The following is a 27,628-nucleotide window of genomic DNA, read 5'->3' as shown; positions in this document are numbered from 1 at the left end:
TAAAAAAAAAACCAAAAAACAAAAACTAGGATTTGGACATGATAGCAGCACAACTTAATGAATTGGGCGTCTCTCAACAGCCGCAGCCGCAGTCGCAACCGCAGACCACTTTCGGACAGCCACAATCACAATTGCAGCAGCAGGCCCAACCGGAGGCGCCACCACGTAATAATCGCCAATCGGTGCCACCTTCTTCATCGCAGATGAAATCGGCTCCAGCTGTACCACCGATATCGAACAATCATCATCATGCGCAGCCAATAAATCCATTAGACCCGCTGGATAGCAGCGATACAGATAGTGAGCCCGATGAGCCCAACGAACGTGGACGCAATGATGGCACCTTGTTAGCTAGTGATCCACCGAAGCCACTGTAAGTAGAAAATAAAAAATAAAAACTGATTGCGAGGGTAACAATGATGATGGATAAAATGTACATACATATCGGGTGATTTTTTAAGAGCTTGAGAACTTAAAATGATAATATAAAACAGAAATATTGTTTGAATGATTTTTTTTATTTTTTTATTATAATCTGGTAGATATCTGCTTCTAGAAAAAGAAGATAATGTCATGGGATTTATTTTTTGAATATATGTATATATGTAAATCATTTTCTATGGTTTTGCGAGGGAGCAAAAGCGCACTCAATATGACCTCTGTCATATGTCCGCCGCGGCTACGAATTACATGGCCCATTCGATCAGTCCAATTTTTGACAATTTTTTTTTTTTCAATAAATCGGGCCGTATGGCGTCAATGGAGGCAATATATATATGGCAATAAATCTATTATTAAGCAAATTGCGCCGTTTTTGGAACAAAATGTCTTCGATCTTTAGCTGATAAGTTTTTGGAAACAAAAATTCAATTCAAATTGGTTCGATAGCGCTTCTTCCTCATTTCGAATGAAATAAGGATCGATGATGCCGCCCGTGCTGTATGAAAGGGAAAAAAGTCCAGTAATTTTTGAGCAAATGGTTTAAGACTGTTTCATGGTCGATCTTTAGCTCCTGGGCGACTGCTACGACTACTAACGTGCCGGTCAACTCCGATTATTTCTGTCATTTGATCGACATTTTCGACAATTTCTTTAACATCAAAAATGCCTGAACGGAATCAACGACACCAAAATTGCACGTAATTAGCTTTTACAGTATTGGCACCATAAACACCATTCCCAACTTCAGCGGCATGGCTTGCATTCTCATCCTTTATCAAAGAAAAACTGTAAAATGTACCGAATTTGCTCTTTGTTGACATCCATTGTTAACACCCTGTAACTCACAAATGTATGGAACAAACAAAACGCCGCAAAATAATTTTTTGAGTGTGAAATGTCTCCTTGACAACGAGCATACATTTTAAATTGTTTGATCGAAACTTTACGGCAGTTATCTACCGAGAAAATAATGCATTTCTTTTTCCCCCAAACAATATTTTTTTTTTTTATTTGCAAATTAAATTTCCACAATTTGGAAGCATAGATCGTTATTAAACGATTCATGATGACTTGCCAAACTTTACTTACCATAAATGTCAACACAGTTTGCCATACTCAGCTGTCAAACCATAGTTATCTATATGGATAGTTCTCATGCAGCTAAAAAAACACCCGATATATGCATTATTTGTTGAATGAGCGTTTCGTCATTTCATTGCTTAAAGTCTTATGACCACACATATCATTATTATCATTAAAATTATTTAAATTTGTCTATTCACAAAGCTAATTTGTAGCCAAATATAAAGTTTTATTTTCTCGATAAAAAAATTATTAGATCTGAACTTGAATACTGTTCTACTGCCGTTTGAATTTCTAAAGATTTAGTTTTTAATCCACATATTCATGTATTTAATATCACGCAAACCGTTACGTTGCAAACTAATCAACATTTTGTTATATTTTCTTCTATTTCTTCTTCGCCATTCTTAAATTCATGTTTTTTTGTGTTTTTTTTTTTTTTTTTTTTTTTTAATTTAATGCGCCTTTTTTTTACAATCATCGCGTATTATTTACCCCCGTTTCGCTCCCTGCTCTTTTGTTTTTGTGTATGTTTTTATGGTACAGTCCTGAATTTTCATATAGGCCTGGGCTTGGACCCGTTTCCGAGGACACAACGACCACTCCCATCAGCCATGGCAGCAGCAGCGGCGGCGGACCACCAAATCGTCCATTGCCTCCCACACCGGACGACGAAGATCAGGCTGGCGATCGCACATTAATCATGAAGAGGGTAAGTGAGAATCTAAACCCAAGTGCGTCTAGAATTTTATTTTATTTTTTTCATATCGTATGTTTAGTTTATAAATAAGTTCAAAAGAAAAATTGAAGAAAATTGGTGATTTTTTGAATTGAAAATTTGATGAAAATTGAGTAAAGGAACAACAAAGTATGTTAAAAAATCGCTTAGCTGGGTTAGGTTAATTAAAGTTTAGTTAAGGACTAAGCCGCAGCGAATTCCAAGCTGGATTTTGAACTAAAACCGTTTTACGACTATTGTAATTATTATTGTAAATTATCTAAATATTTCATGGTAAATCGCTTAGGGTTGATGGTGTGTAAACTGTGATAGTAAATATTTACAATATTATTTATATAGATTATTAATAACAACGTTGACGAAGACCTAATACAATATTGATTGACTATTCGTACTTATTAATTTTGCATTTCACAACAAAAATCAAAACAAAAAAAACGAAAAAACAGAAAAAGCAATAAACGAGTGGTTGTGGTTCTTACTGTAAAATTGTAGGATAAATTCAAATTTTTTCAAGTAACTGACCCAACGCGTGCGTCGCATCCTAAACGTGCCGTAGACGTGTCACACCTTCTTTACAAATGCGTAAATATATATTTTCTGTTTAACAAATTCTTTTATTATAGTTTGTAATTAGTTGTAATAGTTTTATAATTTTAACGCCTTAATCATATACATATATACTTACTTTAAACTATAAGTTAATTTTCAAATGCAAGTAACCTGTTGCTGCTTTTACGTGCGCAATGGGAAAGCTATGCAGTGTCTGCCTAATTTACAATTACTTATACATTTATTCTATGAACTGTGCAAATATTTTTCGTGAATTTTTCTTTGGAACAAAACAAAAATCTTTTTATTTTTCTATTTAACTTTGCATTTTTACACTTTACTACATCTTATCTGATAATTTATTGCATTATTATTTATATATCTTCGTACGAAAATCGGTTCAAAAATCAGAAACAAATCAAATCAGAAATTATAGCAAATTTCCGTCTTATCTTTCCGTTTTATTATTTTTATAACTGAAAAATATGTGTTAGAACTGCCAAACACGCTGGTGCATATTTTGTGTGTTAAACGCGCACTGTCTTAATCCAAATGCATATTCTATGCACGCATATATATATATATATATCCGATATACATAAATGCTCGTACAAACAAATGCACACACCTCTGTAAATCTGTAAATACTCGGTATGTATCATTTACGTGCATACAAGCAAACACAATCTCATCATTCCATTGCAAATAACAGTCGAATGCTCGAAACAGCAACATTTTCATTTTTCAAATGAGCGCAAAAAAGCGCAATAGGAAATTCAGAAAGAAGCGAAAATTCATGAAAACGTTTGCAATACTTAGCCAAACCGTCACACACTCCCGATTTCCGTTTTCCAAATTCCCCACTATCTATCGCTATATTTCATCAGTCTTTCTTAAGTCGTTGAGAATGAGATTTTATGTGCCACAACTAAAATTTCACACAGAAACTCGAAAACCAAAACAAAATCCAAAAGTCTGCCTCCACAACCTGTGCCAATCGCCCATCCCGAGATGAAGTTGTACTCATGCGCGAATGGGACATCGAGAAATTCTTTCCGAACCGCGAAGGCGGCAGTAATGGCAACGCCAACAGTAATGCCGCTGCAATCTCCAATTCGAGCACACTGAAGGTTGAACAAAAGCTGCAACGCAGCAGTGTTTCCGAGATGTCGCGTCGCAATTCCCATCATAATTCGCCAACGACGCGACAACAATTACAACAACAACAACAGCCACCACCCGTGCCACAAGGCTTCCAGCCTCTAAAAGGACCCAAAGAAACGTCACAAAAAACACAACAGCAACTTCCGGTTCGGCCAAGTCACACCGCTGGCGGTAACGCTAGCAGCAACAGCAGCAGCAGCAGTAGCAATGCGAGCACCACCAGTGCAGGTGCACAAAAGTCGAGCGGCTCTAACCGCATCAGCAGCAGTTGCACTAACGCGCTCAGTGTCAGCAGCTCCGCCGGCGCACAAAAAGCACAGCCCCAGCAGCAAGTGCACAAACGCCAGGAGTCCGATTCGAAGTTGCCCAATTTCATGCGCAGCTTTAGGCGTGAAAACTCGGACTTCTTCCCACAAATGAAGCGCTACTCTGCCGTGCTGAGCAGCAATAGCAGCAATCTAAGCTCGCCGCAATTAGTGCAGGCGCAGCGGGCGAGCGTCATGCTACCTCGCAGCAGCATGTACAACAACAAGGGCGATATAGCTGCCACCGACAATAAGCCAAAGGAAATGAAAACATGTAGTGCGACCACTACTTCTACAGCCACAACAGCGACTAGTGCTTCCAATGCTGCCAAGCAGCAAACGCCATCGGAGCAGCAACAAACGACGACGCCAAAGCCAATCAGCACTCCAAGTGCTAGCAAAGCGAGCACGCCGGCAATAACGGCGCAGCCACAAACCAAAACAAGCTGGACAAATAATTTGACTCCGGGTAAATTAGATTTCCTACGGCCTAGACGCGAAAAGACTGAATCGGTAATTGTGTTGCAAAACTCCGCAGCTAGACAGCAGTCATTCCTGGCGCAACAACTACTACAGCAGCAGGTAAACACACATACACACACTCACATAACATAGTCAATCACATATTTTGAACTATTGCTCAAAATTGTTAAAGAGTATGAAAATTGAATATAATAAAATAAAAGCAGTCCTTCATCTGTCTATTGTCCACTTGTTGTCCAGTTTTGAAAGTAACCATTTTGAATGCGCAACGGTTGAGAAATCGAAAGTGCTGATCAAGCTGAAATCTATTTTCCTCATTTAACAATGAAACCATATTCCACCATCGTGCAACTACTTTGATTGCGTCGTAAATTGACTCGCATTTCTATATGAATTGAAAAACACAAACTAAAGCATTTTCTTTCTAAGCTCTCCCGCTCCGTCTATTCTCACTATTTTTCTCGCTGCGTATTTTTAATCTTCTCGGCTCTCTGCTAAAAAACAAACATTTTGTCAATTTGCTTTTACGAGTATTCATATTTGCTTTCACATTTTAGTAAGTTTTTAATTAATCATTATTTATGTTTTAAATGCTTTTTTGGATGTGGTTTGAAGTACATTTTTGTGTTCATTTATTTGCTTTATTACCTAAATGCTTGAATCGAAGGGACTGTGGGACTTGTATTGCTAACAATCACGTGCCATTTTTAACTAGAACTTGACTGCATTTTTCTGGTACTGTCTGGTTTGGATGAAATTTCTTGTAGTTAAAAAACGATAAACTGTCGATCACTTGCGATTAAAATGAAAGTTTGCGCACATGAAACTCTATTCCAACTCAGTTCATATAGCAAATCGCAACGTGTAAAAATTTGTTGAACTTTGGTTGAAGTCATTGAAATAAATAGACCAATTAAAGGCCTAATGCTTATTTAAAAATAAAAAAATGTAACTGCGTACGCTCAGCGAAATTAACCAGCTTAACTACTGACTTGAACTAATTGTAAATATGTATGTAAATAACCGCTAACAACAAGGTAACCAAAATCATTTCATACTCGTATTGCTTCGAAAGTAAATAACGCTGCCCTAGCGCCTACTACCGCCGCATTAATTCCAATAATAATTATAAGTATTTAATAAGCAAATACATTCAAAAGTAATTAACACTTTTGCTTTGGATTGAAAATTCATTAAAAATATATAAATCAAAAATCACCAATTGAAAGAAAATAGACGCGAATTGCACGCTTATATGTATGTGTGTATGTATGTATGTTTTAATATACAATATAATATTTAATCATAGTCATAAAAATATGTTATACTTTATGTGAATGTTAATTTTGTATAAAGAGTTTTTCTAATATGTAACTGTATATAAAACCAAGCAAAGTTTTTTTTCTTGTTGCAAGTGTTTATGTATGTACAAAGCTATTAAGAGTTCAAGCGCTCTGTCGAAAAACATACTTTCTTTAGTAAAACAAACCCAAAATAAAAACTCTTGCGCCAATATTCCGTTTTTAACTTAACTTATTTAGATACGCATGTCGTTTTTCCTCTTACTAAAACTAATTTCTACTGTTTGCTTGCCCAGCCTATGCTATTTGCTATTAATCCTTGTTTTGAATTAGATTAAAATAGCCTTAAAAACTACGGCATAAAGAGCCTCCACCATTTGTGCTAGTTTTTGAACAGTAATAACTATATCGTCCACGAATTTAAAGGGTATCCATTTAAGGCAGAACATCATCTGTGTCCATTAACCCTTTAACGGATTATGGATTATGACACAGTTTTCGCTTATAGTCGAGCACATTCGACATAAAAAAATACATCCGTATAATCAATCAACACTTGACAACGTGGTTTTTTTTTTCTGAAAAAGAGCAAATAAAAATTGTTTTTTGTTTTTAGGAATACCATCTTGATCAAAAAGTTCGCGGAATTTAACAGAAAATTCAAAATAAAAGTTTATTCCTTTATTCCTCTATAGTGAGGAAATACTCCCTATAAACTGCAACGCACTTAAGCCACTCGTTTAATCCAACTCTTGAAAATTTTCTGGAACTCCATTTTCGGTATAGCCAACAGAGCCGTCTCCGCTTTTTCCATTACTTCCTTTCAACTGTTCAACAAATTCCCCATAGTGGTTTTTTGGCTAAACCAAAAAACAGCAATCGCTGGGAGCCATATCAGGACAATCCTATGACTTTTAGATGGTACTCGTTTCGTTCTTGCTCAAACATTCACGATTAATGATGGCTCTGTGCGGCGTTGCAAAATCCACGAGTTGTTTTCCCACAAATCCTTTTTTTTTTTGGGAACTGCTTCACGTTAACTTCTCAAAAAGCCCAAATAATAGTACTTACTAACTGTCTGACCTTCTGACAAAAATTCGTGGTGTACAATACCGTGAGCATCGCTTTCTTTTTTTGACTGAAAACGACTTCCTTTTTTGTTCTTGGTTCATTTGGAGCTCTCCGCTCACTCGGCTAATGTCTGGATTGCATGTTGTACTCATAAACCCACGGCTTGTCTCCAGTAATGATGTGTTTTTGACGAATGTTGCGTCGGATACGGCCTTGGAAATCTTGCCGTTGGTGATATCAAAGCATTAAATTCAGATCCAACCAACTGCTGGGACCAACTATGCAGCAACACTGCGCCAACCCAAATCATTAACTACAATGTCCTGAACGGATCCATAAGCAATGTTCAAATACTCTGTCTGTGGCCAGCTCTCTGATGGTTAATCTGCGCTTATTGATGAACTTTTCTTTCACTTTATTCATGTTTTCATCAGTTTTCGATGTTGACGGCCTGTCACTACATTCCTCATCCTCGATGGACTCACGATATCTTCTGAAGCGTTCATGCCACTCGTAAAGGGCTGTTTTCTTTAGAGTATCAGTACCGAAATAGTTTCCCAACATTTCTAAGGTTTCCGCACCAAAATTGAATACAAACTTGTTGCAAATTCAAAACCATTTTTAAAGCTGTAAAAAATCGAAAACGCTTGTAGAAGCAGATTTTCACAAGACAGTGTAACTTTTCTAAATGTCAAGCCATAGCGATTAAATTTAATCACAGATGTGGCAACCTAGCAAACAGCAAAAAAAAACACAGTACAAATCAGTTCACTTAGAGCGTCACCTGGCGTTTGTTCTGGGAACTTACAAAACTAATTCATTCAGGGTGGTAGCGGTGGTAAAAAACCAAAAGTTACATGTATTTTTTTGCTTTTAGTACACAAATGTCTTACGCCATACAACCAGCTCTACTGGTCCCACACTAAACGCATTTCAACCTTTTCCTTTTCCAGCCAAATCAAAATTTGCCATTGTTTTCAGCTTTATTTTAAAGTTTATTCAAAATATTAGTTTGGGGAAAAATAAATCCACTATTTTCTCGGTAGATGGCTGTAGTGATCGATATCTTGTAAAGTATCGATCAAACTATTTAAAGTTTATGCTTATTGCCAAGGTGACATTTCACACTAAAAAAATTCCTTTGGTGTTTTCTGTGTGCTTCAGTTGTGAGTTACAGGGTGTTAACAATGGAAGTAAACAAAGGGAAAATTCTGTACATTTTACAGTATTTTTCTTTCAAAAAGGCGAGAATGTAAGCCACGCCGCTGAAGTTTGAATGGTGCTTATGGTAGCGAGTAACAGTTAATTAGGTGCAATTTTGCAATTCGAAGGCAATCAGGCATTTTTGATGTTAAAGAAATAGTCGAAAATGTCGATAAAATCACAGAAATAATCGAATTGGGCCCAGGAGCAAAAGATCGACTATAAAACAGTTTTAAGCCATTTGCGCAAAAATTTTATGTAAAATTAACGGATTTCTTTTTCTCCAAACTAATAATATTTTCACTTCGATTCACAAATTTCACGAAGCCATGAAATATGTACACAAAATACATATTTTTGACATTTGTGTACGAAGCCAAACAAATGCAGCTGCTCTGCTATATAACCTCTTATAGATTCGCCTTGGTAATGTAAATTTTTCAATTAATTCATTTTATAATTTGATTTGCTTAAAATTTTATTTAATCTTTTTTTCATTTCTACACTGACATAAAGTTATTTATTATAAACTTATAGCATATAAAATGCTAAATTTTTTATCAGTAAAATAAATTTGATTTCTTAATTCGAAAAAAAAAAAACTGAATTTTTTACAAAACCAAATGGCATGATTATTAATTATTAGTTAATTTTAGAGCGCAAATATAATATTTAATTTTCTTTCCGTCGCTTAAACTCTTCTTGGCTGAAAAATAATTAAGCAGATAGAAACAGTTTTTCGAAAAAAAATTCAACAATTAAAAAGCTAAACTCTCTAAAAGGAAATTTTTTTTAATAAAGCTTTATTCAAGAAAAATTTTTTGCCAATCAAATTTGAAAATAATTTAGAGATCCAAATCAAATTTCTAACAAAACTCGCTTTACTTACTTATGAGTGCACTTGTATAATATTTAAATTCGCTATTTCGAAAGTTTGTGGTAATCTTCAGTCAGCATAATCTCAAAACAGCTCTTATTCTACATACAATCATTTTTGCCTTAAATTTACCCTAACGCTTTTCCCCTTAAGTAACAAACCAATAAATGAATCTATGATTTCATATTTGTGAACTTTTGGCGAAACAACTCAAATCGGCTTATTGCATTGTTTAACTGTCAAGTGCTAATTTACTATGTATATTCAAACTATCAGTGAATCACAATTGTCGTTTTCAAAATATAAAAAAGTTTTACGAAAATATGAGACAATTCCGTGAGAGATCAGAATTTATTTATCCGAAGGCAAAAATTGCTAGCATCGAATTGGTTGTTTCATTAAAAGTCCACAGATTGCTTCAAGTGGCTTAAAGCCTAGACAGACGGCGGTGTTAATGGAGATGTGCGGCGCAGTTAATACTGATTAAAATTTATTGCTGACAGACGGTTGTTACACGAAATAACTGATTTGTTTATTGAATAGTTCTGCCAGTAAAATATGGACCTCCGGCAACAAATACGGGTGTTAGCTGCCCTGATACTAAAAAATAATAATTAATTTAAAAAAAGCTTAAGTTGCAATTTCTCAAACTGCTCCGAAATATCAAAACAATTAAGGGGACAGATACTGTAAACAGCCATATTTTCCCTGATTTTCATAAAAATTATTTAAAATGAAGAAGTAGACATATTTTTTTCAGAATTGGCATACAGTTTATTTATACATTAAAATAATATAAAAAAAAAATTATTTGTTGGAATCATTTAAAATGGCGGATGTATACTCAATTCTTTCAGGAAGGTCGCAGCGGGGCTTCTCAATCGGCAGGCATTGTAGCATTGGCGTCAGTCACCTGAATACAAAAAACCAACATTTTTTTTGTTTATTAATGTCATAATTTTTATATGAATAAAAAAAAAAAAAAAAAAAATTCGCGGATTAAAATGCCTGAAAAAAATTACTTTGGGGCGAATTTTCCTACTATTTTTGCTACGAAAAAATTATTTTTTCGAAAAATTTTCGAAAACTTGTAAATTCACATAGAAAGTAATATCATAAAAAATATGTGTGCAAAATTTCGGGGAGATCGGTCAATAACTTTTCGAGTTATCGTGTATGCCAATTCGAAAAACATAGTTTTGAGAAAAACGCGTCTAAAGTCGGCAACGTAACTGTACCTCTCCCAGCGCTCGAACGCAAAGAATAGAGTCGCTACGGTTGACGATCTATAATATAAGAAATACTTAAATTTACGTTCTAAAAATTTTTTGTGGCACATTCTTAAAGGATTATATTAACATTTTATGAAAAAAAATTCGAAATTTTACATGTATCTGTCCCTTTAATGTAATTTCGAACGAGTTAGTGCAAACCAGCATTGCATCCAGTCTTTCTCTATAAAAAGTTGGATAATTTTTGATTCACCATAGTTTTTAACAGTCACTTTTCGGCAATGTTGCCATCGCAAATTCCCCTAATCGGCTTAAGTTATGGGAATGAGTTTACTTGTCAATACGCATTAGTTGCACTTAATACCTGAGATAATTTCGAATTAAGTCGTTAATCCCGATTAACGCCGCCATCTGTCTGGTTTATTAGTTACTAAAAAAGCTTACCAAGACTAAAAAAAAATTAACAAAATAAAAAGTAATTTCTCACGAATGGTTGCAGCCTCCTGCCACTCTAACCAAACGCTTACTTTTACTAACTTATTTATTAAATATTTATATTAATTTGTATGGTTTATTGTTGAGCTATCGCTATTTTTTTTCTCAATCAAAATCTCACAGTTATTTGAACTGCAGTTCGATGTTGTATCTGAATGCTAATGAGGTTACGGTAAAACAATGAAGTGAAGTCGAAAGTTTTCTCTTGCTGGTTGTGGTAAAATCTTTAAAACTTTTGTATAGTCTGTCTTAGTTAAGTAAACTTAAACAAAGTCTGAATGCTCATAATATCCGTTTTAGCTTGCCCTTGCCACACTACGTTTACTGGAATCCACATGAAACATGAAAAACAGATACTTTTTTTATACGCCCATAGGGTTTCATAGGCATTATCAAAATTGTTTTAAGGCTGTATTTGAGACTGCGTGCAGACACGCTTTTCTGGTTAATTAAAATGTTTTTTATTATATAAAAACAAAACAAAAGAAGAAACAAAAAAAAAAAGTGAAATGTGATACTTACCTGCTGCTGTAGGGGGATATGGCTCTTTACCCTCAATTAAATATAAAAAAGTAATTTATGTATTTTATCTGCTTTAAGACAATTTTGAAAATTTTCTATAAAAAAGTATAAAACATTCAAAATATTGTAAAAAATGCTGCAATTCAAAGCCATAAATTATTATACATTTATTGTATTCATACGCCTGTCATGGTAGCTTATTGGTCTCAATTTCATGTGAAAAATAAAATAAAAATCGTTAAGAAAAAATTTCATTAATATTCGCTTGTAAGTACATGTGTATGTATGTATGTATTTATAATTAATTTGTAACTCATTGGCATTCATATACATACCTTTTGCAGACAAGAAACGATCTGTGTGAGATTCATACTATAAATTCAGAACTTATACTCGTACTCTATTATGTGTTGTATTGCGTTTATAATTTTACATATTTGTCTACATACTTGTTTTTTGTATGAATATTGCCTGTGGCTGGGTGCGAACTACTAAACATTTTTGTACTCTCCATTTCTTCTACCATCGCATTATACAGAATCGTAGCAGTGAGAATAGCGGTCTCGGCACTCCAGGAACTCGCACAAGCAGCGTCTTACCCGATTTGCTTAGTCAAGCTTCACCGGCAACGCCACCGCGCCATGATAAATCATCCAGCGAGGAGGTGAGTCATACGTTCTATACTCGAACCGAGTCTATCCATTTGTTGTGCGATTTGTTTTCCGTCACATCTTATGTTCGTACATACGTATATCAGTTTTAATTTGAATTTTTACGAGCGTTCATTTAATTTATTGTAAGTTATGTCAATTTATTGAAATTATTGTTGTTAGCTATAGTTGCGTTTTGTTGTCCTCATTTATTTCTCTAATTGCGATAACAAAATATATTTATGTGCATATAGATAGTATGTATGTAGGTACATATATACGTAACAAACTCATACTTTGAATTTTGAAGGCATCAACTCCGCCGAACCCAAGAATTGGAACTCGTCCAGCTGATTCTAGCATAGAATTCTAGGTCCCTTTTAAAATTTGCTTAGTTTTGCCTTGATTAATTGTAAATTTAGGCATACAAATGTACAACAGTGGCAACAAGAAAGCAGTCGGCTTGAATTCTTAAAAAAACAATATTTTTTAAAAAGTCAACATTCTTGAGGATCCTTTAATTTATTGCAAAATAATATCGATTTGGGGTAGTACACAATTGCTTAGCAGTATAGGCGGCCACCGTAGCCGAATGGGTTGGTGCGTGAGAGCGTAGGTTCGAATCTCGGTGCAACACCAAAATTAAAAAAAACATTTTTCTAATAGTGGTCGCCCCTCGGCAGGCAATGGCAAACCTCCGAGTGTATTTCTGTCATGAAAAAGCTCCTCATAAAATATCTGCCGTTCGGAGTCGGCTTGGAACTGTAGGTCCTTCCATTTGTGGAACAACATCAAGATGCAAGCCACAAATAGGAGGAGGAGCAGTGGATCCTGCGATTTTTTATATTTTTTTCTTGTAGTTTCAAAAGAATCGTTGCCTTCTCGAACACCCAATCGCAACTTTCTGATCTGAACCACTTATCAGTTAGTGCCAGACGTTCCTTGGCGGTCTATTTTGGCTGTGAAGCTGCTATTCAATTATGATAGGAATTATCAAATCTTTGTTCTTCACCCCTAAATTGTTCCGATATAAAAGGTGATCAATTTACAGGTATCGGATTTTAAATTGAAATTGAGAAACAACGAAAACTCAAATTGATTGGAAAATCAATTCTTTTATTTTTGTGTTGAACCATTCATATAATTTACTTTTTAAAGATAATCGCTTTCGAAAGTTGGCCACAACTGCGCTGTAATTTGGCCATCCCTAAGCACCAATTTTGAATGACTCGCTGGAGGACTTCGGTCGGTGTCTCGTGAATAACTTTAGTAATGTTGGCTTTCTATACCTCAATCGAAGCTGGTTTATCCACAAAGCATTAAGACTTTACAAATAAAAGTCCAAAGGTGTGATATCACACGATCTTGGTGCCCAATCCTCTGGTCCGAGACGAGAGGTAAATTGCTCACCGAAACGACGACGCCGTAAATCCATTGTCTCACGTCTTTCAAGAAAAATGGGCCGATGATTCATCCAGCCCATAGGCGCTGCATGAGACGGTTGTTTGCAATGGATGTATTGGCTGGCCGAAATACCTATCACTGAAAGCTTGACAGATAAATGATAAAGAACTTTAGTTGACCAGGCACGTGAAATAGTGTTTGTCAAATGGAGGGAGGAGAAATATTTCATGATATAACAACAACAAATTTCGAATATAATTTTCAGCTCCGAAATCGGAGATTTAGTTGTAGCAGTGAAATACTCGCGCAAAACTATTTTCTTTAAACGGAACTCATTGCGTTATTGCTTCTACAAAGGAAATCTAGTTTCTTGAGAAAGGCCCACTTCCTATGCTTACATACAAATTATTTCATTTAATTAAACTGACTGCTTTCCTGTTGCAAATATTGTACTTACAAATTGAGTTTAAATTTATATATCTTGACAATTCTAAAGGAAATGCCTGTTGAATGTTATCCCACCAAATTTCTTTATTAATTATTTCATAGTCCGCTTCGATCGCTAATCTCTTGTGCATTAAAGCAGCTTACTTGAATAAACGAGTATAATGTTTTACATAGGGTGGATCGTTAGTTGGTTTCTTTAAGAAAATGCTATAAACTAAATCGACGTAGAAAGTTTTTCAAGGATATTTGCTTCAGGAAATTGCGAAGCTTCAAATGAATTGTGGAATGTAACTTTATTTAAATGTCTACCTTGTTTGTGCCTGCAGTGATGGCCCATCTTGTCCTCGCACCTGGTTTTTTAACTGCCAGTTGCTGTAACTTTGTTTCTTGTCATAGCTGAGGAAGCTAAATTGGAAACTCATAGTTCATAGTAGGGTGCGCAAAGAAGCGACAGCTTTGAACTGCAGGCAATCTTTACAGAGTTAGTCAGGCCAATTGTCTACTATGGCATTGTAGTGCGGGGAACCGCCTTGCAAAGTGTGTGGACATTAATATACATATGTACTCGTAGTTGACAAGGTTCTAAGGTTCGCATGTGTTTTCATAACGTGCCAAGTGCAATGTCAACCATGCCATCAAAAGCATTATATGTGACACTGAATCTTTCAGTACAACCGCAGATAAAATATCAGGGTTGGAATAGTGCACTAAATAATTAATGCAATAAGCGGATAGTTAAAACACCGCATTGAAGATTATTGATCATGAAATCCTTATTTTAACTACCACTAATTAAAAAATACCCAACCCTGAAAAATATGTCGTGAGCAGTGCGGCAATAAGATTGAGTTCGTTAAGAAAGTGGTAAAATATGAGTTACGTTCACGGTTAGGATATTAACCGGTATTTCGGAGATCCTATTTGGTGCTTCGGAGCTTCCCGCCCTGGTGAACTCCATTTATTTACCACCAAAATGTGCGATTTCCCACCCTCAAGGGCACATTTGAGGATCTCATTCAGCTTTCAGCTCCCCTGATATTGTAATGTTTTCGGCGCGAATGTTCATAATTAAGTTTTGGCTTTTGTGCATTGAGATGCCATACCACATTTTCACTGACAGCAACAAAATCCCACACAAAGTAGTCGACAACCTGCAAGGTAGCCATGAAATGCACCACGTCTCTGAACGAAATGGCTGAGATTAATTTCGCCCAGATACAACATGGGCTCTTGGCGATTGCGACATCGAGGAAATTTTAGGCAGATAAACTAGCGAGATTCAGCACCAAACTTCCTAAACGAGGGGTGAGGTTTAGCGCACTAGTTATGGCTACTTTGCTGCGGCGGCAGCCCTTGGTCGGTAAAAGCTCGAGTCAGCCAGAAACGAAGAGCCGGCTGCCATAGTAAGGCGCCTGAATATGAAGGTGCCCCACTTGATATTAACTACTTATTCACCAGCCCTCTTAAACTCACTAACCTAACACACCTCTTCGCCGAACCCAACCAATTGAAACAGCACGTTTCCTGGACGTACCGTTAGATGAATTAGCCGATTACGATCGGTGACTACGCCGCACTGGCAAGACCTGTTACAACAAGATCAACAAAACTTCCTAACGAATACACAAACAATGATATGGTATTTTCTTACAAACAGGCAAGTTACCTATTTTTCAGAAGTTCGCAAAAATTGCGGTCAGAAAATGGCGTAGCGAATCCACCTACAGAATCGCCAGGCAATTGTGGCTTTCGCTCAATGTTAAACGTGCAGGTTCCCTGTTTGGGTAAAATAGACAGAGTCTTAGCGCACTAATTTATGTTACAATGCGTCGCTGTCTAATTGGCAGACACGCCCAGGGGCAACACCCGCAAACACATGAAGATGTCTAGATGAAAAGAAGGAAGATACGATTTCGCTCCTTCTGTGCCGCTCTCCTGCTCAGTCTATACGAAGGTTCGGCATTCTAGGTGAAAAATTCTTCAACAAGTTGAGAATTCTAAACTCTGTAGAAATCGGGAATCTTCTAAACTTCTTGATCAGCACACATTGATTTTAGCAGAGATTAGGACAAACTCTCCATGCGGAATCACAATAGGCTACGAGCCTAAGTGTGTCCATTGGGACACTATGGGACCGCTACACTCTAACCGTTACATTCTAACCTAACCTCCAGAACCTCCGCTTAGCTCTCATTTAATACCTACATTTTGGGCAACACAAAACTTTTTTTGAAAGCAATTTTTTAATATTTCAAAATTTTCAAGCCCAAAGCGATCTTCTATTTCGTACCGCAATGATGTGATGCTGGGTGTCTGCAGTGCCAAAATAGCATCTGATTCGAAAAGAAACTAACCGATGATCCACCTAAACCATTTGTGTAAAAAATGGTTTCAAGAGTATACATTTGAATTCGATAAATTGTTTTTAACAAAATTAAATTTTCTTTGACTTGCAGTTGACTTGTATTATTCAGTTGACGATGATAGCTGCAGTGTATCGTAAATAAATTTAGATTATAAAATATATGGATTATTTCCCAGCTGTGAGAGCAAAAAACGAAACTTATTTCAGATGAAATTCTACTAGTTCCGCTTTTTAAAACAGTGGCTCAAAAAAGTAGTTAAATTTTTATGAGGCTTAGTAGCCTAGAGCTTTTAAGCTGCCGTGCTTAGAGCTTTTCATTCTTCCGTTGGGGCTTATAAACTAGCGAAATCCATTAGAATTGATTTGTTTGTAGTCTATGTTTGGCTCACTAATATCATAAAACACGTATTTGTGTAGGTGTGGAACTCAATCTAAACAAATAAATTAATAGATCTCTCTTCTTATGTGTGACTAATACCTACGAGTTGATGGCAATGAAAATCATTTGTTTGGCGTGGCGTGTACTGTTTACAATTTCATACAACTAAAACTCCCTTTACGTTTTACATACATTTTTATTAACATGCAAATAAACAGCAACAACAACCACAACAATAAGAACAACAATACATTTAGAAAAACAAAAACCAAAACGACTGGCCTGCTCGCCAACACTGATCAATTTCGGACAAATCTGACAAATTTCGTTTGTTTGTTTTGATTTGTTGATTTGTGGGCATCTCAGTGTAGTTAACCAAGCTTTTCTAGTTAATTTAGCAGATACGTAGATTAGTTAATGTTTTGTTGATAATGACGATGATGATGATGATGACGGCGACGATGATGAAATTTCGAATTGTGGCTAGCGTAATTGATTAAAAAAATTTCTGTTGGCATGCTTGATAGATTTTCCTTTACCAACCAAATACAAATAAACGTTTTTTATTATGATTATAACAAAATAAAATTTTTCTTCATTGTGCTTTGTCTTTCCGCGACGTTTGTGTTTGAGCTGATGGCCACAACGAAATTTTTAACAAATTATCAATATGCCAAATTGCAATTAAAACAAATAGTAAGTATTTCCATACAACAACAACCAATAAAAACATACAAACCACAATAATAGCAGTTTTAAATTAGCAAGCATTCGCAAATAAATAACAATATGAGTAACAAAGTTGATAGTGTCTGTAAAAAAAAACAAAATACTATATGATGTTTATACATTTATGCAAATATAGAAAAATATATATACATTAAAATCTATAAGTAAAAACCACTCGCAAGTTTCTAAATGTTTTCTTTCTACTTTGAACTACATACTTTTTTTAACGTATTAGCACAATAATTTTAATTTTTTCTCCTACCTTTTATTACACCCCTTTTGTATCATATGTATGTATGTATTATGTTTTATTGCATAGTTACATAGTTGCATCGAAATAGTTTTCCGATTGAGATTAGCAAATTTATGTGTACAAAGTCTTAGTTGCTGCCGCCAGGTCTCTACCGATCTTCTTATTTCAAACGGATAGTATACACAATTTATGAAGATATATGTGGATGTATGTTTGTACATGCAATTAAAACAAAATATGTAAATTATGAATAACATCTTCAAACAAAATTCTCTTGTAGAAAATATGTTTTGTTTTGAGTGGAATTTTCTTATATTTTTACTTCTTGTACATCTTTCATATGTTTGCTATAGTCTGTGTGGCATGTTAGAGACTGTTATCTAAGCAAGGTTGACTTAAAAAAAACGCAAAAAACGAAATCAATACATACATCTATTCATTACATAAAAGGAATTTTTACAAATTGTGACTAACACGAGTTTTTAAATTACTAAACGAAGCACAGATTTCGCGTTATATTTTGTTTTAATACACATACATATAGTATGTAGGTGCATTTCGACTCTCAGAAATATTTCACCCTCGTATACAACACAGAATTCGGTACACTGACAAAAATCAGTTGTCTCAAAAACAAATAAGTAAAATAATAAAGTTCTGATTTTCGAAAAAAAAAAATCATTTACAAATTGAAGCAAAACTAAAGCTCTGTTGGTCTTCCTGATCGATGTGAGTCGGAGAGATCGAAATTGCCGAATCGGAACTTAGAAAACCACCGAGCATCTACGGCACTCGGGTAACATCGCGAATGTTTTTGTTGCATAACTACCCTTGTGGTTCCAAGATAGAAACGGGAGTCAGGGCAGGGATTTTCTTTAAATCAGCCAAAATATCTATCACCTTTAAACTGCCGAATACTGCTAGTGTTTTTCAAGCAGAAGTTTTTGCGATCTTGCAGGCATACAAAATGCTTAGGGAACGCGGGAGCGAGGGAGCTATTAACATTTTCCAGCGGCGATCAAGGCTCTCACGCTGCTATGGTGCAGAACGAAATTAGTAAACTCCTGTAAGGAGGAGAACAAATCTCTTGGGTGTGCAGGTAACATTTCTCTGATCTGGGTTCCATGACATAGGAACATAGAGGGAAATGAAATCGCTGATGAGCTTGCCAGGAAGGGGACTAAATTGGCCTCAGAGACCTCTTACTCGGACATCGGAATCCCCCTGACAGTTGTTAAAGGGGAATTGCACAAATTATTTCTCAGGAAAGCGCTGAAAATATGGAGCTCCATTTCTTCATGTGCTATTTCGAAAACCCTTTGGCCCCAATTCGATATACGAAGAACTCAGAACTCCTCGTCATTCAATTCCCAAACTCGTAGCTGTGTTTACCGGTCACTGGACGATCGGCACAGGCGTGGAAAAACTAATGTTATCATTTAACCCCCATTGCAGAAACTGTGGGGACCTTTCAGAGAAGGAAACTGTTGAGCACTTTCTCTGCAAATGTCCGGGTTTGGCAGCTAGACGATTAAGGTCACTGGGCGCTCCTTTCTTCGACAGCCTGAGGCAGTGTTCCAACCTAAGTCCCATCAAGCTCTGGCTGGCTGTAGATATCTAACTGTTGGAGGTCTCATAATGGTATCAAAACGCCGCTTTAGTGCTACTTGAGGAGTGCCAAACAGAGTGCAACGGCGGATATGGATATGAATATGTTCTGGTATTTGGCTAGCCATTTCACTCAAAATAGCGACAGAAAATTAAGAGTTGTAGTTTTCTCAACTAAACAAGTCACTATAACTTTGAAATGTCTCTCTTTGGCGCGATCTTCAATTAGGCAATGAACTCATAAACTAAGAGCATTGGGATGCGAAGAAACGACATTACTTTTCGGTCCCCTTAATATAATAATCGGCCCTTTCGGCGCTTATCATTTTCAACGTCGTGGCATTTTTCCTTCCATGGCGATACTTTTAAATATAAGGCCTTTTCTATTCGCCTAACTTGACGAAAAATGGGCATGTGAAAGCAAGAACAAAGTTATCGAGCAAGATTCGCCGCTAGCGCGTACTCTTTATGTAGCTCATAAAACTGGTATAACTCACTATTTTACAAACAAATGCTATTTTAGATAGCTCTATTCTAGCTATGATATTCCTGCCGAGATATTTTCATGTATACCATTTGCTACATCTATTAGCCAGTTGCTAACGCTTGGCGAAAAGAAGAGACCTATATTTACATAATAGCAAACCAAAAACAAAATCAGCTGATTTGTCTTCTAACTGTTTTTGCAGGTTATTGCAATTTTGTGTTCATTGGCTTTGTTGGTTATTCAGGCCCAATGGGACTTTATACTGAGTTCAGTTTTCTCTGCGAACTTCCTGTACAACCAGTTTTTTTTCGTATACCCACGCACCTTATGTCAAAGCGGTAGCAAATGTCGGTGTGAAAAATATGTAATTGTTAGATTTCTCAATAAGTTCGATTAGGATTATGTATGGAGTTCATAGAAAATCTTCAGAAATATATAGAAACGTAAGAGCGAAATATCGTTAACATCAATAACGATTTTTTAATATTCCGAAATTAAGCCAACTCCCATTTCTTCTAAACTTTCCATATAAATTTAACTTACAATATAACTCTCACGTGTGCGTATGTATGGACTCGCAGCTTTCAAAACCAAAATCCGTTCACTTTCATATTCCTTGTTTCGGAAATTTATTACAATACGCCATTAAGTAATATTTAAATAAAAGCAAATCACCAAAATCATACATGCATACATATATACATACACAGATTATACACTCACAATAAATACGACCACAGCTTCTAAATGAATGCAAATATGTTCGACCCGTTTGTTTTCTTTTGTACCGCGGTTTCCATGGCGTCTGGGAAAGACTTAACACATTCTATCATTATACCTACAATTCTTTTGCTGCACCTATTAGCTGTTAGTGTCTATAACTATAAAAAATAGCTTCTTTTTCTTTGTAACTAACACAAAATCATTTTATGTTGTCATTTGTGCCTTTTGCTATCTCGCAAAGCCAAAGGGGTAACTGTGTCAATTTACTCTTACATTTCATTCAACTTTCTTCGCTGGTGATAAGTTCTATATAATAAGTACTCGTAAAACACTTGTTTCCCTATTCTCTGGCATGTTAAGCATACAAGCAACTGGTGAATATTTCTTCTTGAAACTAAAACTAAGCTTTTGAAACTCATATGTGTAAATATTCATAAAAATGTTATCATACCAATTCATCGAGTCAGCAAGAAAATTAACGAAGTATTTTTATTCTCTTCTCTCTTAAAAAACAAAAAACAAAAAAAATCTGTAATAAATCTCATCGTTAATTTTATCCGCGCTATTGACCTTCGACTTTGTTGCTCTTCAGTATCAAGCGGCCATCAACTCATCAGTGCATTCCACGCCGTCAAAGTCGTTTATTAGTTCGAACAATTCGCCGCAGTCGACAATTTCATTGTCGTCGTCATCGCGACAGAATAGTCCGAAAAATTCAATTAGCAAAACTAGGTCTACCAGCAGTATTACTAATCTATTGCACAATATTTCATCTTCCAATATCTCATCGCCGCAATTGTCTGCCAATTTGCCGCCGCATGCGTATGCGCTACAACAGAAACAGCGTAGTTTCCTCACGTTTGGCTTTGGTGCTGGTGGCTCGGGACCGACACGTCGTGAGTCGCACATAAATGTGAATGTGACGCCAACGTCGCACGAGGCGACCAGCGACACACCGGAAATACGAAAATATAAGAAACGCTTCAACTCGGAGATTCTATGTGCGGCTTTATGGGGTGTTAACCTATTGATTGGCACCGAAAATGGCCTAATGTTGCTGGATCGCTCTGGACAAGGAAAAGTATGTGGTAGAAAGTTCTCAAAATAGCATATACAATTTTTTAATTCATTATTTTTAATGTACCTCTGGGATGTGTGTTGCTTCCAGGTGTATCAGTTGATCTCGCGCCGTCGTTTCCAGCAAATGGAGGTGCTAGAAGGTCAAAATATCTTAGTTACCATATCTGGAAAGAAGAATCGTGTGCGCGTTTACTATTTGTCATGGCTAAAATCGAAAATCCTACGAACTGATGGACTTTCTGATGTAAGTAAAACTAAATTGCGCCTAAAATGGAGCCTTTTGTTTGAGTTATATAATTTTCCTTTCTGCAGCAAGTGGAGCGTCGCAATGGCTGGATAAATGTGGGTGATTTACAAGGTGCTGTACATTTTAAGATTGTGAAATACGAAAGGATTAAGTTCCTAGTGATCGCATTAAAAGACTCAATTGAAATTTATGCATGGGCCCCCAAGCCATACCACAAATTTATGGCATTTAAGGTAATGTTGACCGATACCATCAACCCTGACATGAGTTAACGTTGTTTTTTGCGCTTTCTTAGAATTTCGGCGATTTGGAACATCGCCCGCTTTTAGTAGATCTCACCATAGAGGATCAGTCACGTCTTAAAGTGATTTATGGTTCTGCAGAAGGTTTCCACGCGGTCGACTTGGACTCCGCTGAAGTATACGATATTTATCTTCCTAAACATGTAAGTGCATGTGCCTTTTTATGTAATATTTTGTTTATAAATTTCTGCTTCTCTTCCATATACAGACTCATGATGCAATCATTCCGCATTGTATAGTGGCGCTTCCGAATTCGAATGGTATGCAACTCTTGCTCTGTTACGATAACGAAGGTGTCTATGTAAATACGGTTGGACGAGTTTCCAAGAATATTGTCTTGCAGGTATATTGTCGCAAATTCAGTAATTTGTTTATTCGTTAATTTTTAATTCTGTTATCGGTGCGCTTTTGCAGTGGGGTGAAATGCCGACATCCGTGGCCTACATCGGCACTGGACAAATCATGGGCTGGGGTAACAAAGCAATAGAAGTAAGAATCGAATGTCTTAAATCGGACCAAAAGTATCGTCTATATGTATAAATATTTGTTTTTATGCAGATTCGTTCGGTGGAAAGTGGTCATTTGGATGGCGTGTTTATGCACAAAAAAGCTCAGCGCTTGAAATTCCTGTGCGAGCGTAATGACAAGGTGTTCTTTAGCAGTGCCAAAGGTGCTTCATCGTGTCAAATATATTTTATGACACTCAACAAGCCAGGCATGGCCAATTGGTAATCAGTCAGTGAATTCATGGAATTCGAAGTGATAAATGCGCAACGTAGCAACGTACGATTATAATGAGCGTAGAAAATATTGAAACGAAACAAATAGAAATGCTGATTGATTACGACGCAATCGACGACAGTTTGTTTCTCGTAATTATAAGTGAATTTTAAATTAAAGTATATTATAAACCCAATAACGAGAGATAAAAAAACAAAAATAGAATACAAAAAATAAAACGCTAAGTTGCTGCTTGATACTGCTGAAAACCCGTATTACATTAAGCATTAGCAGACTTACGATACAAAGAAGAAGAAGAAGAAGAAGCAATGAAATGGAATATCAGCCATTTAATTGGAGATATATATACCGACACACGAATGAGAATCAAATTGAGAGTTTTGTACCCTAGAACGGTACTAAAGTATATCTAAAAATATGTTGATGCGGGATACGCAAAATTGAATTTGCACAGGCAGAGAAGCAATAGTGAATCGAGTTGAAAACATGAGTTTAAATTAATGTTATTACTTAGTTGTGTTATTGATAATTTATATAGAAAAGGAAATTGAAGGAAAATTCAGTTGAAACAAAGCATAGACATCGTATACAGACGAAATTTCAATATATCATACATACTTATGCACAGCTACACTCACCTCCCTTGCGGGCATATATTTCGGATTTAAAGTTACAAAATTATGTTATGACTCCTAATTTCATTAGACCTTTGACGAGAGCAGTTCACGAATTGAAAATTAAATATCAATTTTGGGCTTCCGATAAGTCAATAGTTGCATTCGAAAGCATTCTCTTTCTACTATGGAATTTAAAGTTGAAAAACTCTGTTATGACTCCTAATTTCATTAGACCTTTGACGAGAGGAGTTCACGAATTGAAAAGTGAATATTTATTTTGTGCTTCCGACATGTCAATAGTTGCATTCCAATGCATTCTCTCTTTACTGTCGTTTTAAATTTTTGTAATATTTGCATGAGTAGGTAAACTTTAAATTCGAATTTTATGTTCGCATACGTTGTGGCTGATTTTAAGTGTGGGCAACTGCTTGTGTATATAATTTTTTGAAAGTCGTCTATTTACGTTCCATTACGATGTAGATCATTATTTAACAATTTCCGTTGGAACTTTTTGCTGCATTTCACTGCACCAACGTCTCTTATCTTTGCCAAATCTGATTTAAGAGATTCGGTAATTCGATCAATCTGATTTTTGCTAAAACAAAACGTATGTGAGCTTTACTCACAATGAGTGCCAACTTTTTTATTTGATCAAATAGTTTGTATTTGACTTAATTTCTTTATAAGTAAACTTTCGAAAACTGCAAAATATTAACTTGAACGGTGTGTTTTAACATTAATTGAAGGAATGCCTGCGCGTAAATGCACATAAATTGATAATTTGGCAACAAATTTCGAGTAATATTCTAGCTTTTATACTTGGGTGCTCGTTTTGTGCTGTGAAAGCGCACATTTTACATTTGGAGAGCTCAACTTGTAACGTTTCAATTGCAAATGCGACTTGCCTTGGGTCGCTGCAATCGGCGCTAGCTCCACTTATATTTGCTATTTCTTCTATTTTTTTTTTTCTTTTTTGTATTTTATATTAAAATCGTATTTTTAAGCTAAGCCAATATGTCCTTGCAATATTCAAAAGCCACAAATAACAAAAAATTATACGAAAGCTGTCGTATTATTTTTTATTTATCTTATATGCTGGAATATAATTTTTTTCGGTAATGAATTTATTACATACTATTAAATATATACACAAATACATTTACTCTTTACATAAAAAAATATGTAGTTTACATTTTGCTGGCCCAGTCGATGCGGTGCAAATGACACCCCTATCGATGCACCACCATTTCTTGGGCATACTTTAGTTTGTCTTAGTTTTGTTGAATGTTGTAAAATTTTTAGTTTACTCTTGTTTTTTTTTGTTTTTTTTTTCTATAAAAATTGAATCGCCATTTGTAAAAATATAAGTGATAGTACATAAATACAAATGAAAAAGTATATATATAACAAGGAATATAAAATTGAGTGGAAAAATCTTTGAAAGTGTAATGAATGCATAGAAATTGTATGGAATTCGAACTGTGCATATGAAATAATCCATCAAGGAGTGAAGTGGGGTGTCGTTCATTGAGGAAATATTATTATAAATACATAAACATAGCGTGAAAAGAAAAGAAATTTAAGAGATTCATATAGCCAGATAAACACACACACGCGCACCCACACACAAATAGACACATTTAAACAAAAATAAACATTGAAAGTAAATAATTTATATGAAATAAACAAAAGAAAGCTGTTTATATACATACATAAGAATACTAAACGGCCTAGTTAAGCATTTTTTACTGAACTTTTTATAAGGAGTCTTGAAGAGGGCTCTCGCGATAAAAACAAATGCATACACTCACACAAATGAGTTAAAAATTTAATACATATACATATATGTATGTAGATATGTATATGCGTTGGCGGTGTATTAATTAAAAAAGAAAGCAAAGCAACAAATTAAGAGTTAACACATGCAATCATAAAAAAATCAAATAAGAAAAAGGATCTGCAAAAGTTGAATTTTGTAATTTTTGTTTGTAATGTGTTTTTGGTTTTTGTTTTTTTTCTTTTTCAATGATCGCTGGAATAAATGATAGATAAATGTGTTCGTACTTCACCTCACTCTCTTACGTGTCCCCTAAATGAATGTCGAGTACAACATTTTCAATGTACGCTTAAATACGCATCCAATTTGTAGCTCGATTAGCAGAGAATGCAGAGTCAAATCAGTCTAGCCAATCGTCATTTTATGGCCGATTGTTTTTACTTTTTTTTAAATGCTGTTTTTCCTATTACGGCGCTTATGTAAAATGCTGATTTACTAAATTTTCTCTTGTCGACGTACAAAGTTGGATCTTCATATTAAGGTGGCCAAGTCAACTTTTATGTATTTGTATGTGTGCAACACTTGATAATCTTTGTTTTTTAGCTGAAACATTTTCAAATACAATATTTGCAGATTTTTAATTAGCTGTTTTTGCTTTTTCGTGTTTTTAATAAAGTCAACAAAAGTTAATAAAAATTTATAAATTTTAAGAAGCATTGGAAGTTACTTCAATCGATGTATAATTGTTTGTTTGTTCGTTTAACGCATAAGTTATTATTATTATTAATATTTGGATTTGTGTTATTTGGCGTATTGATAAAGTCTACTGGATACCCTTAAAATGCCAATCCCTACCCTATGAATCCCTTCTTCTTCATTTTCCCTATTGATATATTATTTGTCAGTTTAAATTGATAGACCGATATTGATTTGAACAGTTTATCGTCTTATCAGTAACCTGTAAAGCGCATATATCTTTAATATTAATTGAAATAAATATGAAATATATATATATATAATCTCAAACTTAAAATGGCAAAAATAAAAAATTGTGTATTTTTTCTAGTGCGTTAACTTTACCAAATGCTACTTACAGACGACGAATGCTTTAGCTGGATTATTCTGTTGAGCGAAAATTCAAAAATTGCACACAATAAAAAGAAATAACGTTCAGATTTTTCACACAATGTTAATTTTCTTTAAAAAAAAATTTTAATTTTTCAAATAACTGCTATAATTGTTGCTTGATAGCTTTTTCCCTAATCCACTCATTTATTCTTTAGTTGGAACATACATACATATAGGTATACATGCATACGTCAGTATAGGATCACACATTAGTCTTGTTCATGTGAAAATTATCCAGTAACTTAGTTTCAGAGAGTTCGCTCACAAAGAGAAAAATATAAAAAAAAAATGAACGCAAAACCAGTAACAATTTGCAAGTTTTACGCACAGCTGTTTAAGTTGCAATCGCAAAAAGTTAACATTTTTTTAGTTAAGCTACCTCGTATTCAATTAAAAAAAATAAACAAAATAAAGAGCTTAGCGTCACATGATTTTATTTTGTCCACAATAATTTGTTCCATTTATCATCGCTGCAGATGAACAGCATTCCATTAGCAATTTTATTGTTGTGGCAATCACAGCTTTCTTCATATTTTCCTTGCTTCCATCTATGCATGAATGTACATACATTAGAGTGGGCCGAAAAAAATTTTTTTTAGGATCGAATTCTAATAGTGCGAAAATTGCATAATAATAATAAAGTGTGTGCCAAATTTCAACCCAATCGAACGATATTTTCTGTCGCCAGCAGAGGCCTCAAATATCGAAACGTTTTTTTCGGCCCAGTCTAATGTACATTTATATACCGCAAAATAAGTTAATAAACAAGAAGCGCAAGCATTAAACTCGAAATATAACTTCAGTGCTTTCAATTTGTGTATCGGAAATTGCAGCAACGGTGGCTGGAAGCTGTGGTTAGAAGGACACCTCTACATCATATACCTATGACTTCAATAAGCTTTGTAAATTTTATCTAAATTATATTTACTAACATTCTCCATTTTAATCACCACTTTTATTTAAATTTGGAATTTTGACTCAATTCGCAAATTTCAATTCGTATTTATTTTTAATTTGCGATCAGCTGTTTTTCTCACTTGCAAATTCTTACAAGTAAAAATATATCCTATAAAAACTTGCAACCTCCCTGAGTTTTTTGGATGCATCAACACCAAAACTTGATAATTTAAATTATTTGTTACAAATTATCTGCTTCATGAACTATTTTCACTTTTTGTATTATACGAAACTTTTAGAAAGGCGTAGAGAGCCTTGAATGCAAT

General features: G+C 35.2%; 1 protein-coding gene across 5 annotated transcripts in view; it reads left to right on the top strand.

Annotated features, from left to right (window-relative positions):
* LOC128860863 (serine/threonine-protein kinase mig-15) overlaps nucleotides 1-26,304 on the top strand; it is a 101,419-nt gene extending 75,115 nt beyond the window's left edge. For 2 of the 5 annotated variants that reach the window (XM_054098639.1, XM_054098638.1), the window contains 11 exons: nucleotides 81-373; nucleotides 2,089-2,236; nucleotides 3,760-4,866; nucleotides 12,007-12,132; nucleotides 21,106-21,594; nucleotides 21,682-21,837; nucleotides 21,906-22,073; nucleotides 22,136-22,285; nucleotides 22,351-22,485; nucleotides 22,557-22,631; nucleotides 22,701-26,304. In XM_054098639.1, the coding sequence (XP_053954614.1) occupies nucleotides 81-373; nucleotides 2,089-2,236; nucleotides 3,760-4,866; nucleotides 12,007-12,132; nucleotides 21,106-21,594; nucleotides 21,682-21,837; nucleotides 21,906-22,073; nucleotides 22,136-22,285; nucleotides 22,351-22,485; nucleotides 22,557-22,631; nucleotides 22,701-22,874 (3,021 nt within the window). In that variant the 3' untranslated portion in view covers nucleotides 22,875-26,304. Of the gene's footprint in view, nucleotides 1-29; nucleotides 374-2,088; nucleotides 2,237-3,759; nucleotides 4,867-12,006; nucleotides 12,133-21,105; nucleotides 21,595-21,681; nucleotides 21,838-21,905; nucleotides 22,074-22,135; nucleotides 22,286-22,350; nucleotides 22,486-22,556; nucleotides 22,632-22,700 lie in introns of all 5 variants that reach the window. The other 3 variants (XM_054098637.1, XM_054098640.1, XM_054098642.1) reach the window with 3 other exon arrangements.
* Nucleotides 26,305-27,628: the final 1,324 nt, after the last annotated feature.

This window comes from Anastrepha ludens, chromosome 4 (genome assembly GCF_028408465.1).
Source record: "Anastrepha ludens isolate Willacy chromosome 4, idAnaLude1.1, whole genome shotgun sequence".
Lineage (NCBI taxonomy): Eukaryota > Metazoa > Arthropoda > Insecta > Diptera > Tephritidae > Anastrepha > Anastrepha ludens.
Note: the sequence above shows the minus strand (reverse complement) of the source record. Positions and strands in the feature narration are given on the sequence as shown.